This window comes from Schistocerca cancellata, chromosome 7 (assembly GCF_023864275.1).
Source record: "Schistocerca cancellata isolate TAMUIC-IGC-003103 chromosome 7, iqSchCanc2.1, whole genome shotgun sequence".
NCBI lineage: Eukaryota > Metazoa > Arthropoda > Insecta > Orthoptera > Acrididae > Schistocerca > Schistocerca cancellata.
In genome coordinates this window covers 87,333,788-87,353,769 of record NC_064632.1, presented here as the reverse complement: position 1 = coordinate 87,353,769, position 19,982 = coordinate 87,333,788, and the positions used below count along the sequence as shown (strand labels likewise).

Below are 19,982 nucleotides of genomic sequence, written 5' to 3'. Positions count from 1 at the left end.
ATTTTAGTGTAACCTCCCAACAAAAATAGTGATAATAATATAATAAATAATATTGATAGTGACTCTAATTTGTGTGTAACCTCAGAACAAAACTGGTTCCCATTTAATGTAAGCTCGAAACAGAAAAATTCCTAAACCTCGTAATAAAAAATAAACTCAGTAACCTGGTAGAATTTGGACGACAGCAGCGCTGCGTCATGGCCCTGTAAGATCATTCTGAATAAAAAAGGAAAAATTCTTACCTCAATAAAAACGGCGAATATATCTGCTCTTATATAAAATTCTTCCGGGACTGCTCTGTGCAATGCTGCCCGATAGATTTGTCATTTTATGAAAGGAAGCAACTGATTTTTCTTTTGTAACAATAGGATTGATCATGGATTGAAGAAATTAGTAAATTCTTTAAATTGAAATGAATTTTTTTAAAAATTACTTTATATCACGAAGATTATTATTAGGACATTTTTAAAAGATTTACATGGGACTTTACATAACATTACTAGATATGCGCGAGGCTGCTTTTTTACCTTATACAATAATACTCAGGCTTCGGCATCGCTGCACCGCGACCGGCCCATCCAACATGATACACCAGACCAGAGCAGACAGGCGACTGCTCGCTAGCAACAACTTACTGCAACTGCTACACAGTTCGTACAGCAGTCAACACTGCTCTTTGGTCTCAGATTCTCTTATAGTTTACATATCGCAGGCAGCACATACCTCTTACACCCTCTATATACTCCTTCCACCTTTCTGCTTTCCCTTCTTTGCTTAGAACTGGGTTTCCATCTGAGCTTTTGATATTCATACAAGTGCTTCTCTTTTCTCCAAAGGTGTCTTTAATTTTCCTGTAGGCAGTATCTATCTTACCCCTAGTGAGATAAGCCTCTATATCCTTACATTTCCCCTCTAGCCATCCCTGCTTAGCCATTTTGCACTTCCTATCAATCTCATTTTTGAGACGTTTGTATTCCTTTTTGCCTGCTTCATTCACCGCGTTTTTATATTTTCTCCTTTCATCAATTAAATTCAATATTTCTTCTGTTACCCAAGGATTTCTACTAGTCCTTGTCTTTTTACCTACTTGATCCTCTGCCGCCTTCACTACTTCATCCCTCAGAGCTACAATAACATAAGCCATTCTTCTTCTACTGTATTTATTTCCCCCATTCCTGTCAATTGTTCCCTTATCCTCTCCCTGAAACTCTGTACAACCTCTAGTTTAGTCAGTTTATCCAGGTCCCAACTCCTTAAATTCCCACCATTTTTCAGTTTCTTCAGTTTTAATCTACAGTTCATAACCAATATATTGTGGTCCGAGTCCACATCTGCCCCTGGAAGTGTCTTACAATTTAAAACCTGGTTCCTAAATCTCTGTCTTACCATTATATAATCTATCTGATACCTTCTAGTATCTCCAGGATTCTTCCATGTATACAACCTTCTTTTATGATTCTTGAACCAAGTGTTAGCTATGATTAAGTTATGCTCTGTGCAAACTTCTACCAGATGGCTTCTTCTTTCATTTCTCTCCCCCAATCCATATTCACCCACTATGTTTCCTTCTCTCCCTTTTCCTACTCTCGAATTCCAGTCACCCATGACTATTAAATTTTCGTCTCCCTTCAGTACCTGAATAATTTCTTTTATCTCATCATACATTTCATCAATTTCTTCATCATCTGCAGAGCTAGTTGGCATATAAACTTGTACTACTGTAGTAGGCATGGGCTTCGTGTCTATCTTGGCCACAATAATGCGTTCACTATGCTGTTTGTAGTAGCTTACCCGCACTCCTATTTTTTTATTCATTATTAAACCTACTCCTGCATTACCCCTATTTGATTTTGTATTCACCTGACCAAAAGTCTTGTTCCTCCTGCCACCGAACTTCACTAATTCCCACTATCTAACTTTAACCTATCCGTTTTCCTTTTTAAGTTTTCTAACCTACCTGCCCGATTAAGGGATCTGACATTCCACGCTCCAATCCGCAGAACGCCAGTTTTCTTTCTCCTGATAACGACGTCCTCCTGAGTAGTCCCCGCCCAGAGATCCGAATGGGGGACTATTTTACCTGTGGAATATTTTACCCAAGAGGACGCCATGATCATTTAACCGTACAGTAAAGGTGCATGCCCTCGGGAACAATTACGGCTCTAGTTTCCCCTTGCTTTCAGTCGTTCGCAGTACCAGCACAGCAAGGTCGTTTTGGTTAGGGTTACAAGGCCAGATCAGTCAAACATCCAGACTGTTTCCCCAGCAACTACTGAAAAGGCTGCTGCCCCTCTTCAGGAACCACACGTTTGTCTGGTCTCTCAACAGATACCCCTCCGTTGTGGCTGCACCTACGGTACGGCCATCTGTATCGTTGAGGCACGCAAGCCTCCCCACCAACGGCAAGGTCCATGGTTTATGGGGTTATGTTACATAATTTTTCTGATTTCTTCATTCCCAATGTTGTCTAATCTTGAGACTTAGCAGTCTCGAGTAACCAATTTTCGGAGCATATCAATTGTCTTTTTTTCTCTTCACTACTTTCTAAAAAACCCTCATATATATGTGCTTTCTAATGTGGTTTTGTATATAAAATTTGTAGTTTTTTGTAATATTCTTGCGCAAAAGAATACATACGTGGATGAATGTATTAATATTTACGATGAAATTTTTGTACTGAAAGATTTCGAACGTCCAATACGTTCCTATAGGGTTTCAGATTGTTTACTGTCGATTTCGTCTAGCTAAGGTGTCATAGGTGGATAAACACATCTTGTATAGCCTGTTGAGCAGACGATTTTAGCCACATTGTCGCAGAACGTTAGGACCACTACTTACCTTGAGATTGAATGCCCCGGTGGGACTGCGGGCAGCTGACACGGTAAGGAAGGAGTATAAGCAGAGCAGAGACGAGCGGGGCGTCATTGTAGCTACGAGAAGACCACTTGCACGTTCGGCTATGACAAAGGGCAGATTGTTATGGCCCAGCACCTGCGGACGGCGAAACTGGTCCACTTTTTGCGTGCTGCTGTCGCCACCATCTAAAGAAAATGGTTGAAGGACGATACAATTACGAGCAAGCGACAAGGCGTTAACATCAACGACTGATTACAGAAGGTGGGGGTTGTCCGCTATGTGAAGCAGAACGATCTGCGATCTGTCGGAGGTATTGCAAAGGTCCCCTTAGAAAAATTAATGAATTACTGTGCTGATAAACCTCTTATGTTATTTGATTTTCAGACAGCTGAGCAGAACTGAACGTACTCACACATTTCGCTCTTTACCTATTCTGATCAACACTAAACTGACACACAATATTTTTAGCGCAACGCAATCTGACTTTCAAAAATCCCTACAAAAGACTGGCCCTGACTAACAATAACCTATACCTTTCATCAATCACTTACCTCACAAAAATCTTCGTTACTCGAACTACTGCAATACAGCGAGCGCCAATACTGTCAGCTAAATAAAAGATTCTAACTACTAAAGGCACTAACTACTGATAGGCATAGTTAGCAAATGAAAGATTTTTATAGAGAACAAACAATGTATTTACCCTTACAAATTTACTGTCTCTGATGGACACACGTCCAGATCGCCCGCTCTCAAAATTCTGCCATCTCTCTCCCCACATCCACCACTGCTGGCGGCTCACCTCCAACTGCGCAACGCTATGCGCTGTTAATAGCCAACTGCCCAACACTACAATAGCAAATTCCAGCAATGCAAACCAGCCACAGACTGCACACAGCACAGTCAGTGATTTTCATATAGAGCACTACATGGCGTTACCAGCATAAAAACCGAAACAGCCTACTTACAGTATGACGACAGAGTACGGTAAAAGTGGAGGCAAATGTGTGTCGGAGCACACCGTTCAATGCACTTTGTCGAACTTGGGACTCCGTAGCAGACGACACCTACCTCACATTTTGACGCAATGATATCGTCAGTTGCGATTGCAGTGGGCAAGGGATGAACAATACTGGACTGTGGGTAAAGAGAAACTTGTTGTCTGGTCTAAGGAATGGCGTTTCTTCTTACGCTAGGTCGACGGTCGTGTCCGGTTACGCGGTCATCCAGGTGAATTTGAATGGCTGCTCGAAACGAACATCGCGCCAGGAACGTACATCTATGCTGTGAGGGCTTCAACCTGGACTTCCATTAGGACTGTGGTAGTAACTGAAGACACGGTGACATCTGTGAACTATGTGAACATTATTGCTGACCACCTGCATCCCTTAATGCTTGAGGTACTCTCCGACCACGATGGCATCTTTCAGCTAACTATCCGTGTCAAAGGCCGGAACCGTGCTGCAGTGGTTTGAGGAGCTCTCTCAGCATCAAATTCGTCCGATTTCAACCTAAAGGAACACATCTGGGACGCGCCTTAAAACCACCTGCCCATAATGTACGGAAATAGTGAGACATGTGGCAGTAGACATCTGGTGCCACATACGTCCAAAAACCTGCTAAGCACCTGCTGGATCCGTGCCGCGCAGAATAACTGCTTTATTTCATTCCAAAGATAGACAAACACGCTGTTCATCAGATGGTTTTCGCTCATCGGTACGGGTCACGAATGCCACAATCGGCATCTTGTGAATTTTACCGTCGATTCGATATGGGAAACAGCAGTGGCACCAACTGCAAGAAAAAACTTTTCCCCCCTTTTTATTTACTTCACAGATAACTCTCGTGTTAATTGACGAACATTGATCAAATAACTCTGCAATCTGCGTCTTATCCAAAATAGTTTTGCGTTCAAGAAAAGTTTACAACTTCATCTTATCTTTTGCGTAGCTTCCTTCTTAGTATATTACAACTGTCTTACTTCTGTCCAACAGGGAGCTTCTCTCATCCCCATCAGTTTCTAGTTTCTTGCTTCCATCTCCTCTCTTAATCGTAACTTATTATTTCTCTCTACTCTGACTTGTCAACTACTTTTCCACAGTGATTTCTTCTATAGTGTTGCCACACATTTCTATTAGACGTCGATTCTCACATTAGACAAAAACTTCAGCTAATCAGGAAACTGCTTTATACAATTTAAAGAAAGGACTTTTCTTGAATTACGCACAGTAAATTCAATACTAAGAGGGCTGTTCGGAAAGTAAGATCCGATCGGTCGCGAAATGAAAACCACAGTGAAAATCAAAAGTTTTTTTATTCGCAACAGTTAGCGACACCTTCCAGCTACCTCTGTAACTAGTCGTGGTGTTGTACAAACCTTCCAGTACCTCGTCACAGAAAGCAGCCGCCTGTGCTTTCCACCAATTCTCTACGCAGGCCTGCCTTTCATTGTTTGTGCCAAAATGTTGTCTTTGTAGCCAGCGGTGCAGGTGAGCAGAGATGAACAACGGAGGGAGCCAATTAAGGGTTGTATGGTGGGTGATCAGACACTTCCCATTGAAAACACTCCAGGAGAGTCTTCACTGCCCCTGCAGAATGCGGCTAAAAATTGTCTTGAAGAAAGAAAGGCAAGACATTTATGTTATGTGGGCTGCATAACTTCAGGCAAAATCTCTCACCAGATCCACATACTTGCTGGGAGACACTGTTGTTTCAGGCACGTCTACGTGATCACTTTGCGCTCTGAACTGAAAAGAGCGATGTGAAACGATCGACATGCACACTAAATACACTGCCCCACACATCTGCGGAAATTTCCATCGGATTTTCACAGTGGTTTCCATTTCGTGCCTAATCGGACCGTACTTTCCGAATACGCCTCGTATTTTTATTATCAAGATCACTATTATTGTCCTATAAGGGGAGATCAAAAAGTTTCCGTTTCAGGACGTTGCTGCACCGGATATGCACTGCAACGTCAGTCCGATGAGGGTATATAAGCGGCGACGTGTAGGCGACTGATTAGTGAGACATTCGTGTCTTTTGGACGTGTGTGCGGTGAATGTGGAAATATGAACTATGGCGACGTCATTACCCATGTGTCCGAACAGCACCAATGTGCTGTTGTTGTTTTTTTTTTACTGACGAAGAACGAACATGGGCTGACATCAAGGAGAATGAAAAATGTGTACGGTCCAGCATATCTGTCGAAGATCATCGATGTGGAATGCTGCTGCTTTATGATATTGCACGTCCCCATGTCGCCAATGTCGTAGCGTAGAAGTTACGTCAACTCAATTTGGAGACACTCGGGCACCCGTCCTATGGTTCTGATCTCTCTACATGCAATTACCACGCCTTCGGCCACGTCAAAAAGCCGTGAAAGGGTCAACGGTTCCTGTCCCACGAGGACGTGCAACAGGCAGTTACGAAGTTCTTCACAGTTTTTACCAATGGGAAATTTTCAACCTGGTGCATCGGTGCAACGATTGCGTCAATGCTCAAGGCGATGTTGCCTAATTGGCATACTGATTCTTGACTGAACTGCCTTCGAAGAGAAACTTTTTGATCGCCCCTTACATATTGCTAATGTACTAAACATATTGAAATTACTGATTCACTGAAGATGTCTGGATAGATGTAAGAGGAGGCCTGAGGACCCTAATGTCAGGTGAAATAAATACACAAAATAAAATAAGTAGTCCAATACATACACTTTTGTACTGCCAAAAAAGTCCTTTTTTATTGATACTTTCACACTTGTGCTGCTGTGTTGTTCATAACCTTAACATAGGACTATCTATTTTCGTACACACAGGTGGAGGAACCATGGCAGACGCCGAACCCGGTGGACGAGCGAGCGTGCCAGGACAATAACGACGCGACGGGGGCCAGGCACAGCAGGGTGAGTGTCCATGTCACTTCTTCTCGCCACCTCACTGCCACTTACAACATCTCGCTGCCACTTCCTACAGCAACACAGAGGGAACAAAGTAAATTACACACAAATTCTGTCAAAGTGTGCAATAAGGTTGTTTGTAAACCACGTAGTAGCTCATCCCGCTCATCCCGCGAAATGAAATGTGCGTATGACATTACTGACTAGGAGACCCCATCTGAGGTGTTCGGCCGCCTGGCGGATGTCTTTTTATTTGACGCCACTTCGACGACCTGCACTTGATGCTGATGAAATGATGGCAACAACTCACACACACCATCCGGCGCAGACAAAATCTCCGACCCGGACAGGAATCGAACCCGGGCCCCCGTGATCGAGAATCAACAACCCTAACCACGAGACCACGAGTTGCCGGCAGATCATCCCAAAGACGTCGCATCAAAGATCCGGGTATTCTCACGATCTTTTCCAAGTCCCCTTATTCCTTAATGGTATTTGTGGCTAAAAGTGAGTTTCACCTGAATTACAATTTACGCAGCTACATTGCAAACAAACACGACTTCCACGTACACTGTCCGAGTCTTGTGGTGTAGTGGGGAGGCGACACGGTAGCTCAGTTTTTTCGGTCAGCGGACTTGCGAGCCTCTGTAATAAACAAACTCAGTGTAGATGGCGTTTGAAAAGTGTCATGCGGCACCACTATGGAACTAAAGACACCGATAGAACGAAAGGAAAACTGAAAGTGGTTAGTGTCGCTGCCTCTTGGTTGTGGGGCTCCAGCTTCAGTTCCCGGATGGGTCAATGATTTTCTTCGCATGCGGACTGACTGCTTCTGTTGTCCTAATCATTTCATCCCATGTTAACCAACAGGCAAGTCGCCGAAGTGGCGTCAGACAGAAATATTTAGACCAGACCGAACAACCCTGCCCAACAATGGCCGTACAATCCTTTCACTTTCTTTTTCACCTAGACTTTGTAACAAACTACAGGAGCACAGCCGGCCGGGGTGGCCGAGCGGTTCTAGGCGCTACAGTCTGGAACCGCGTGACCGCTACGGTCGCAGGTTCCAATCCAGCCTCGGGCATGGATATGTTTGATCTCCTCAGGTTAGTTATATTTAAGTGGTTCTAAGTTCTATGGGACTGATGACCTCAGAAGTTAAGTCCCATAGTGCTCAGAGCCATTTGAACCATTTTTGTACAGGAGCACACTCGCGACAATAGATAAAGATGTAAACGTCTACCACCAAAAATCACGTGCGAAATTGCGGGGGGGGGGGAGGGGGGGGATTAATAATAAATAATGCCTGTACGTCCCACATTCCTCAATAGGTGGCAGCACTGGCACGTCATTGTTTCGGCACATCGTGCGAAGTCTCTGTTAGAACATCAGCTAGCCGCAAGCTATCGTTGAGGTTAGTACGACAGCCGCAGTCGGATAGTTCGATGGAAGCTCGACAAAGCGATTGAGGCAACGAGCTGTCGTTGAATTCCTAAAATATAACATTGTTGCTCCAGTTGAAAGTCACTGTAGAATGAAACTGATTTGTTGTTGTTAGCAATGTGAAAGACTGGGGAAACGGAAAGTGGCGAAAGTGGTATACTGAAATTGTGTGCTAAACAAGAAGTTGGATAAAAGTCGATGAACTGCAAAAGGAAAGTCAACAGAATCGGCGTTTAAGAAAAAAATCATGTCTCACCTTATTGCTTTACTTGACTATCGGAAAATTTTTGTTTAGTGGGTTCCACAGATGTTCATACCTTAGATGAAGACTCGCAGACTTGAAATTTTCAGTAATATTGCTTGCATTATCAAACTGAATAAAAATGTTCGTGGACAAGGGCCTCCCGTCTGGTAGACCGTTCGCCGGGTGCAAGTCTTTCGATTTGACGCCACTTCGGCGACATCTACGTCAATTGGGATGAAATAATGATGATTAGGACAACTCAACACCCAGTCCCTAAGCGGAGAAAATCTCCGACCCAGCCAGGAATCGAGCCCGGACTCTTAGGACTGACATTCTGTCGCGCTGCCCACTCAGCTACCGAGGGCGGACATGAGACTGAATTATTATTATTATTATTAATTTGTTGTACGTTCCTATGGGACCAAACTGCTGAGGTCATCAGTCCCTAGACTTACACACTATTTAATCTTACTTAAGCTAAGTGACGCTAAGGACAACACACACACCCATGCCCGAGGGAGGATTAGAACCTCCGACTGGGTGAGCCGCGGGAATCGTGGCAAGGCGCCCAAGACCGCGTGGATACCCCGCGCGGAATGAAACTGAAGCTCAAGCTTTTCCCGACATCATTATGACTTCAGATGAAATTTGAGTTCCCAATTATTAAGAAATCCGAGCAGTGGGGTGGACCTGGTTGGGGAAGCTGGAGGTGAAATCTCTCCGTAACAGTTTGAAAGCTGCCGTTGTCAATACTCTTATTGGTAACTGATATTAGCAGCTCAGTTTCGGAGGCTGCGATACCACTGATATTCTAGAAATTTCGCCAGTGGAGAGAGACAGTCGATCAGTCGGTGACATGTGGTCAAGTGTGGTCGAGGTGCAGCCCAAGTGTGTGCGAACAGAAAGTTGATTTTAGGTAAGGAAATATTTGAAAGTAATAAGAAGTGTTTAGACTCACCGAGATAACAGAAAATTCATAGGTAATTCTGTGAAAATAATTCTGAAAAGCCGTCAGTTACTGCAAGCTGCTGGCCGCGGGATGATGTGTATGTGTATGTATTTGTACAGCATGGAAAACTAGTTTCTTTACAGGCTACCGTATTTAAAAGGTGTGCTGTCGATGAAGGTATTACCTACCATTCAACTCTCGTAAATGACAATGGAATTAGAACCGTATTCTCTTAGTCACTTCTTGTACAAGTTACTTCATAAGCTTCTCTCTAGTCCAAAGATTAAGCATAAGCTGGTAGAGAGGAAAGTGGAAAGAGAAATGGAGAAACACTGAAATGTCAGTGAATGACTACCAAGATTTATCGCGCAGATTGGGTCTGTGATTCGGACGTAGGGTGCTTTGAACAGATACGTGAATCAAAGGTAATAAGTAATCGATCAGTCCATAACTTCTGTCTTGCCTGTATTCCCACTGTCAGAAGAGCGGAGGCTCTTGGCGAAGATCACAACATACTGCCTGCAATCTCCAATCTCCTGTTACTTTTGACCTCTTTGCTTGTCAGAGCAGGTTTTTGAATAGAACTTTTTTTAGGATAGCTTCGTGCAGACTGATTTTATTATTATTATTATTATTATTATTATTATTATTATTATTATTATTATTAATGCAACCAGGAATTAAATGATTCGTCTTCTCTTTCCTTTCAGGGCTGCTATCTGCAGTTAGAAGCTTGGTTCAAAACAGAGACGACAATTCTCATAGCTGTGGGAATCAGCACTGCAGCATTCCAGGTGAGTCAGTAGTGTGTCTTTTAACGTAAGCATAAGAGCCCTTCCCTTCCCGAGATGCGTGACAGTCGGATAACGAGGTAGTTCTCTCACATGCAGACTGTTAAATAAAAAGAGTTCAATAATTTGCTTACCGAAATCTGAGAACTTGACATCATAGGAGACCCTGGATGTGATTCTCAGTCTTGCAACTCGTGATGCATCCCAATATCTTGCAGTACCACTAACTTTTTAACTAAACCCATGTTAAACGTGTTTGTTTGAAGGCCTCCTCCCCAAAAAGCACAGAAATATTTGTTCTGTAAATAAAAACCGCATTTCCTTGCTGCACTGTATTTTATTTCTCCCAGACGTGTTTCACTTTTTTCACTTTAAGCCATCAGTAGTGGGTTAGTTCGCGTTTTTGCTTAGCATCTGCGTTTCCTCTCATCTGGTCACATGCTGGAGATCAGATTACAGTTTTATTTACGAAACATAAGCCTGTTTTTATGATACGAACATTTTTCTTCCCACTTCTTATCTTGTTTGCCTTTACAGTGAACTCAGAATAATTACGTCTTGAAATCACAGTTTTCAAGCGACTGTGTATAATTAGTGATAGAAGACTGTGCATGACAACAATAAAGGCATACAGGATGAAAAATGGGAATAAAAAGTACGGATCATAAAAACGTGCTTATATTTCGTGAACAGAGCTGTAGTGCGACTTCAAGCAAGTGACTAGATGAGAGTAAACGCAGATGCTAACCAAAAGCGCGAAGAACTATTCCACTGATGATGCCTTAAAGTGAAAAAGGAGAAACGCGTCTGGGAGACACAAAATACAGTGCACCAAGAAAAGGCGGTTTTTATTTAAAAAACAAATAAACCCATGTTAGTTGCGAATGTGCTAACAGAAATGTTTCAATATTAACGCAGGTCGCAAACACTACGAATTTGTCTCGATCGCAAACCCATAATCTAAGAGATTAAGTGTGGGGAACCAGTAGGTCATCATATTGGAAGTTCTCGATCAGTCTACTGTATAATAAACATTTTAGTTAAATGTTTTCAGGCATGTTATTAAGCGCATCTGTAACGTCTTATGCAGAGTAGCGTAAGACAACTACGATAAAGACTATAGGATTGTGTTTTGATGTCCCATCGACAATGAAATCATTATTACAGATTTTGTGGCAGCACAAAGTCAGTGAATAATTACCACTTACAAAATAACTACGCATTAAAGTTCATCCTCATTAGTCTGGGAGTCTCTGCTATGGGTTGTCAGACGCATTTTCTTTGGTCTTTTGGCAGATATTTGCAAAGTCCTTTTTGCAACCTGCACTCCCTCGGAGAGACGCTTGGCTCTAAATCGATCTCAGTGAACACTAAGATGGGAATCTACAACACAGTGATACGCCCAGCAGTAATGTACGGTTCAGAAACACGGAGCATGACTAAGCGAGAAAGGGAAAAGCTATTAATATTTGAAAGAAGAGTAATGAGGAAGATATGGGGACCAGTTTTTAAAAAAATGGTTCAAATGGCTCTGAGCACTATGGGACTTAACTTCTGAGGTCATCAGTCCCCTAGAACTTAGAACTACTTAAACCTAACTAACCTAAGGACATCACACACATCCATGCCCGAGGCAGGATTCGAACCTTGAAAGGTGGCTACACTGAGCCACAGCGCCAAAAATCGCGCCAGAGAGAGTATTGTTCCGCCGCCTCCACTGGCAGTGCGTGTTGAGAGGTAGCAGCGGGCAGTTCTTGCCGGGAGTTCTTGCCGAGCAGTCGTGGTGGACACTGGTTTTATCGGAAGTTAGAATGAGATGGGTAGTAGTGAGTGTTGTTCCATGTTGTGCAGCTATGTGATGGGAGAGATAGCAGATGTTATTCTAATGGAGATATTGTAATGATCTGAGTGCTTTTCGTCAATATAAATTAAGGTAACTAACTACTGTTCTTTATTTTCTTATTATTGTGTGTCCTGAATAATGTGCCATTACAGGTTCAGTCAACAAAGCATCTGGCTTGTGTTCTTGTATTAGAGTGTAATTCTGCTTTCCTTACGCAATTGTAGTATTTCTAATTTTCTTTTATCACGTCAGTAAATGGTATTTAAAATTTCTTGTCTTGTTGAAGAAGAACCGTGCCAGATGCGTGCATGGGGGCTTAATAAAAATGAAAAATGAAAATGCAAATAATTTTAGTAGCTGTATGTCCGGTTACGCAAGTCTCGTAAACGGCTGGCCCTGACGACTAATTGTTACGCTATCTGACTGCATAGAATGACAACAAAGAATGAAATGAAATTTTCGTTAACACCATTAATTAATTAAGTCCCCAGCAACTATAAAACCTACGAAACCAAAGCACAAGTATAACTGTTCTGTGTGTGGGAGTGTGACTCAACGCACATCTGGCACGGTTCTTCTTCAACAAGACAAGAAATTTTAAATACCATTTACTGACGTGATAAAAGAAAATTAGAAATACTACAATTGCGTAAGGAAAGCAGAATTACACTCTAATACAAGAACACAAGCCAGATGCTTTGTTGACTGAACCTGTAATGGCACATTATTCAGGACACACAATAATAAGAAAATAAAGAACAGTAGTTAGTTACCTTAATTTATATTGACGAAAAGCACTCAGATCATTACAATATCTCCATTAGAATAACATCTGCTATCTCTCCCATCACATAGCTGCACAACATGGAACAACACTCACTACTACCCATCTCATTCTAACTTCCGATAAAACCAGTGTCCACCACGACTGCTCGGCAAGAACTCCCGGCAAGAACTGCCCGCTGCTACCTCTCAACACGCACTGCCAGTGGAGGCGGCGGAACAATACTCTCTCTGGCGCGATTTTTGGCGCTGTGGCTCAGTGTAGCCACCTTTCATATGCCCTTCCTCCACGGGCTAGAATTTGATGGTATTTTTGCCAGCATTGGTGGTGAAAATACCACCAAATTCGTCAAAAAAAAAAATACAGACAAAAATAAAAGATCATATTAATACGTAAATATCATATAACTAGATAAAATTTTGGCTTTGCACTGACCTTTCAATAGCCTAATATATAAAATACACTAAGCAATACAAATTATTTCATACATGTGACTTTACATAGTAGTTTACAGAAATATCATGTGGTTAAACAATTCAATCAATAACGTCAGCAATGACGAATATGAGCAGGTAAGAGTCATATAACTTTTCACAAACAGTAATACACAAAAAATCAGTTAATACAAATATTTTCAAACCCCTCTGGTATCTGTGATTCTAAATTTCTTTTGCCGTCTTTTCCTACAATTTCGCCTTCAATTTGTTTCACTTGCTTTCGTAATGCCTCAACTTCCCTTTTAACGCGTTCATTAAATTTTCCCTGATTTTCAACATGCTTATTTATGTTCTGGTACTCTTCGGTTTCTGCAAATGGCAATGGTGCTGTATCATCTGAATCTTTGTCCCCATTTAAACTAAGACTTGTCAGTTTATCTGAAATCTCTTCAACTCTTTCCGATAAATCACCTATTTGTTCTTTCTGTTTATTTACGTCTTCCGTAAGTGTCGCGACTCGCGTTTCGGTATTGTCACCTTTAATAGTTAACTGTTCACACTGTTGCGTTAAGTTATTTATTCTGTCAATTGGTACGGATTCCTCGATTCTCTCAAATATTTCTTTCTTATCGTGTGCACGTTGTAAATTTAATTCTGAAAATTTCTGTACTATCACGCGATCTTTTTCCTCCTGTTCTCTATCCTGTTCCCTTTGTCTAATCTCTACTGCAACTAATCTATTATTGTGAGAATTCAAAATCGGTTGTACTTCTTCTCTGATTTCTTTCTTTAATTCATCTTTCATATTTTTGAAACATGTCCCTATTCGTGAGTCTAACCGGGTTTCCATTGTTTCCATATCAGCTTCTAATCGTGTTGCCAAAGTTCCCATTTGTGATCCTAGAGAGTCTAACCGTGCTTCCATTGTTTCCCTTTGTGAGTCTAACCGTGTTGCCATTGTTTCCCTATCTGTTTTTAATTCAGATCTAAACTGAGTTTGCATTGTTCCCATTTGTGATTCTAACCGAGATCCCAAATTTAGTATTGCACTCATCAACTGCTCCGTGTTAAGTTGTTCGAAATTCTTTTCGCCCCTAACATTTCCCACAAAACTAACTTCCTTCTGCATAGCCATAAAGCTATCTGTATTCGATACTATTCCAGAATCTTCTGTCGTTAATCTCGGGTTCTGTGAATTTTCTGATTGAGAAAAATTTTGAAATGGTTCCGGACTATTTTCCCGACTCATTATATTGTTTTCCACTTCATTATCCATCACACTGTTGTCCTGTGTTAGCGAGTTCGCCATGTTAACAATTTCGTCATTCTCACTATCCATCATTTTTGCCTTTTTCATCGACCGCGTAATCATTTACAAAATGTACAAAACTCGTCACTATATGAAATTTATACACAATGACACTTTATCACCAACAATATCAATCACACGAAATGCTTCCTTCAAACACGATTAACGAACAATAGAAGAATGACAATCACCAAATCTACACATGCAATACAAGCTACAATTACTAAACTACAAATTACTACAACAATACTACTGTCTACTATTTTTCCAATCAGAAGATTCCAAGGGACGATCCTGGCAGGGTCGCCACGTGCATGGGGGCTTAATAAAAATGAAAAATGAAAATGCAAATAATTTTAGTAGCTGTATGTCCGGTTACGCAAGTCTCGTAAACGGCTGGCCCTGACGACTAATTGTTACGCTATCTGACTGCATAGAATGACAACAAAGAATGAAATGAAATTTTCGTTAACACCATTAATTAATTAAGTCCCCAGCAACTATAAAACCTACGAAACCAAAGCACAAGTATAACTGTTCTGTGTGTGGGAGTGTGACTCAACGCACATCTGGCACGGTTCTTCTTCAACAAGACAAGAAATTTTAAATACCATTTACTGACGTGATAAAAGAAAATTAGAAATACTACAATTGCGTAAGGAAAGCAGAATTACACTCTAATACAAGAACACAAGCCAGATGCTTTGTTGACTGAACCTGTAATGGCACATTATTCAGGACACACAATAATAAGAAAATAAAGAACAGTAGTTAGTTACCTTAATTTATATTGACGAAAAGCACTCAGATCATTACAATATCTCCATTAGAATAACATCTGCTATCTCTCCCATCACATAGCTGCACAACATGGAACAACACTCACTACTACCCATCTCATTCTAACTTCCGATAAAACCAGTGTCCACCACGACTGCTCGGCAAGAACTCCCGGCAAGAACTGCCCGCTGCTACCTCTCAACACGCACTGCCAGTGGAGGCGGCGGAACAATACTCTCTCTGGCGCGATTTTTGGCGCTGTGGCTCAGTGTAGCCACCTTTCAACCTGCGACCGTAGCGGTCGCGCAGTTACAGACTGAAGTGCCTAGAACCGCTTGGCCACTCCGGCTAGCGGACCAGTTTTAGATAACTGAGAATGGAGGAGGAAGAAAAATGAGAAAAGCTACGTTCTGGTGCGACAACCAACTATCCTACAGAAGATAAAGAGCAAAAGAATACAATGGGTGGGCCATGTAGCCCATATGCCAGATGGAAGACAGGCGAAGATGGCACTAGCGGGGAAACCAAACAACAAACGTTGCATTGGACGACCAAGGCAGCGCTGGATGGACGACCTAGCGAAGGACACAGCAGCCCTGGGGACTGAAGACTCCTGGAGGAACCAGGCACAGAACTGGAAGGAATGGAGGCAGTTTGTGGAAGCAGCGCGAGGTCTGCAGGGCCTGTGATCGCTGAATATCTGTCTAGCTGGAGTCAGCCCAAACAAATTATGCATTTGACGTCTCACATGACGCCCAACGTCAACTGAAAGCGTCGGTTTGTTTCTCATGACAAACAAAATTACTTCAAAATCGGAATTTTACGTGCCCATTCTATAGAGCGATCCCAAATTACTCCAGTGCGTTATTCATTTTATCGACATGTTTTAACAAGGACGGTAAAACATGAAGAACAATCACCGTTCCAGCAGCGACTGAGCAGCGCTGCTGCATGGCGGTTGCAGTAAGCACAGGCCAGAGCGGTGCTGCCACACAACTGGTTGTTCTTCGTTTATTACTGTCCCTGTTAATACACACCGTTAAAACTAATATCGCACAGCTCTGTCGGATGGACACGTAAAATATCAGTTCAAAAATTGTAAAGGGAAACAAACCGACCTATAAAAAATGTGTTGAACAGTACTTGTTTAGGCTGACTCCAGCTACATGTTGCAATAACGAGACAGCAGAGGTATACGCAAATGAAAATGCGTCTCACGGTTCTTATGACAGGTACTCTGGATATTAACAGATAATAAAAATAGAAGTAGATAAATTATATGGAAAGAAAAGCACTTATTTTCCACTCGTTTCATTAATTATTTAATTTTGGAATCTATTGATTGGGTTATTAGCCCACTGTCTGACACTACTGAGAAATATGTTATTGTCCATAACGCTAAAAACGTGTAAAGCAAAGAACTTACAATCACCAAAGAAATTAACTGCTAATATTAAGTACACAAAATAAAGTATTCATCACCATACAAAACTAACATAAATAAATAACTGGCAGACCGATAAATAGAGGGGTGCAATTTGAATAAACTTCAGTGGGTAATCAGTCAGGTTCCCACCCCCCCCCCTTCCCCCATAAAGCACGGAACTTGCCGAAGCAGCTTGCGTGCCACAACGATACAAAAAGCCGCACTGTAGATTGAACCACGACAGAGGGGTACCTGTGGAGAGGCCAGACGCACGTGAGGTTCCTGAAGAAGGGCAGCAACCTTTACATTAGTTTCATATATTGCAGTCTGTATGTCTGACTGATCTGGCCTTGTCACATTAACCAATACGGCCTTACTGTGCTTGTACTGATAACGGCTGAAAGCAAGAGGAAATTACAGTTGTTACGTTTCTTCCCGAGGCATGTAGCTCTACTATACAGCTTAATGATGATGGCATCCCCTTGGGGAAATTATTCCGGAGGTAAAGTAGCCCCAGTTTGGATTTGAAAGTGGGTACTCCTCAGGAGGATGTGTCTTCAGGACACATTCTACGGGGCGGAGTGTTGAACGAGATTCTTTTTTCGGCTAGGTAGATTAGAAAATTGAAAAAGGGAAATGGATAGGTTGAAGTAGGGAGTTGTAGTGGCAGGAAGAATTGAACTCCTGGCCAGATCGGTATAGGGGTTGTCGACACAAAATCCGGTAGGGGTAATGCAGGAGTAGCCATAATAATGTAGAAGAAAATAGGGATTCAAGTGAACAACTAGAACAGCATTGTGACCGCATTATTATAGGCTAGAAAGAAACGATGCTAACACCCGGCACAGCAGTACAAGTCTCGTATAAACAAATTAGCTCCACAGATGACGAAGAGATTGAAACAATGTGTGACAAAATAAACATAAACTAGATAGTTAAAGGAAACGAAAATTTAATTTTGATGGGCGACTAGAATTCGGTAGTAGGAAAACAAAGAGGAAAACATGGACTGGCGGAAACGAATGAGAGACAGATCGCCTAGAAGAATTTTTCACAGGCCATAATTTAACCATCACTAAAATTTTGTTTAAGAATCATCAGAAAAGACAGTTGTTGTTGTTGTGGTCTTCAGTCCAGAGATTGGATTGATGCAGCTCTCCATGCTACTCTATCCTGTGCAAACTTCTTCATCTCCCAGTGCCTACTGCAACCTACATCCTTCTGAATATGTTCGGTGTACTCATCCCTTGGTCTCCCTCTACGATTTTTACCCTCCACACTGCCCTCCAATACTAAATTGGTGATCCCTTGATGCCTCAGAACATGTCCTACCAACCGATCCCTTCTTCTGGTCAAGTTGTGCCACAAACGTCTCTTCTCCCCAATCCTATTCAATACTTCCTCATTAGTTATGTGATCTACTCATCTAATCTTCAGCATTCTTCTGTAGCACCTCATTTCGGAAGCTTCTATTCTCTTCTTGTCCAAACTAATAACCGTCCACGTTTCACTTCCATACATGGCTACACTCCATAGAAATACTTTCAGAAACGACTTCCTGACATTTAAATCTATACTCGATGTTACCAAATTTTTCTTCTTTAGATACACTTTCCTTGCCATTGCCAGTCTACATTTTATATCCTCTCTACTTCGACCATCATCAGTTATTTTTCTCCCCAAATAGCAAAACTCCTTTACTACTTTAAGCGTCTCATTTCTAATCTAATTCCCTCAGCATCAACCGATTTAATTCGACTATATTCCATTATCCTCGTTTTGCTTTTGTTAAAGTTCATCTTATACCCTCCTTTTAAGACACTGTCCATTCCGTTCAACTGCTCTTCCAAGTCCTTTGCTGTCTCTGACAGAATTACAATCTCATTGGCGAACCTCAAAGTTTTTATTTCTTCTCCATGGATTTTAATACCTACTCCGAACTTTTCTTTTGTTTCCTTTATTGCTTGCTCAATATACAGATTGAATAACATCGGGGATAGGCTACAACCCTGTCTCACTCCCTTCCCAACCACTGCTTCCCTGTTATACCCCTCGACTCTTATAACTGCCATCTGCTTTCTGTACAAATTGGCTGGCTCTTAGCACTGTGGGACTTAACATCTGTGGTCATCAGTCCCCCAGAACTTAGAACTACTTAAACCTAACTAACTTAAGGTCATTACACATATCCATGCCCGAGGCAGGATTCGAACCTGCGACCGTAGCAGTCGCGCGGTTCCGGACTGAGCGCCTAGAACCGCGAGACCACCGCGACCGGCTCTGTACAAATTGTAAATAGCCTATCGCTCCCTGTATTTTACCCCTGCCACCTTCAGAATTTGAAAGAGAGTATTCCAGTCAACATTGTCAATAGCTTTCTCTAAGTCTACAAATGCTAGTAACATAAGTTTGCCTTTCCTTAATCTTTCTTCTAAGATAAGTCGTAGGGTCAGTATTGCCTCACGTGTTCCAACATTTCTACGGAATCCAAACTGATCTTCGCCGAGATCTGCTTGTATCATTTTTTCCATTCGTCTGTAAAGAATTCGCGTTAGTATTAATCATACAGTAAAGCTGCATGCCCCCGGAAAAAATTACGGCTGTAGTTTCCCCTTGCTTTCAGCCGTTCGTAGTACCAGAACAGCAAGGCCGTTTTGGTTAGTGTTACAGGGCCAGATCAGTCAATCATCCAGACTGTTGCCCCTGCAAGTACTGAAAAGGCTGCCGCCCCTCTTCAGGAACCACACGTTTGTCTCACCTCTCAACAGATACCCCTCCGTTTTGTTGCACCTACGTTCTCGATGTCTTTGTAAAATATATATATATATATATATATATATATATATATATATATATATACATATATATATATACAGGGTGAGTCACCTAACATTACCGCTGGATATATTTCGTAAACTACATCAAATACTGACGAATCGATTCCACAGACCGAACGTGAGGAGAGGGGCTAGTGTAATTGGTTAATACAAACCATAAAAAGCGCACGGAATTTTTTAAACACAAACCTACGTTTTTTTAAATGGAACCCCGTTAATTTTGGTAGCACATCTGAGCATATAAACAAATACGTAATCAGTGCCGTTTGTTGCATTGTAAAATGTTAATTACATCCGGAGATATTGTAACCTAAAGTTGACGCTTGAGTACCACTCCTCCGCTGTTCGATCGTGTGTATCGGAGAGCACTGAATTACGTAGGGAT

At 41.9% G+C, this 19,982-nt stretch overlaps 1 protein-coding gene across 1 annotated transcript in view; it reads left to right on the top strand.

Moving 5' to 3' along the window:
- LOC126092396 (tetraspanin-17-like) overlaps positions 1-19,982 on the top strand; it is a 153,562-nt gene that overhangs the window by 122,061 nt on the left and 11,519 nt on the right. Inside the window, exons 4-5 of the mRNA XM_049907970.1 lie at positions 6,674-6,760; positions 10,101-10,184. Of these exons, the coding sequence (XP_049763927.1) occupies positions 6,674-6,760; positions 10,101-10,184 (171 nt within the window). The remainder of the gene's footprint in view (positions 1-6,673; positions 6,761-10,100; positions 10,185-19,982) is intronic.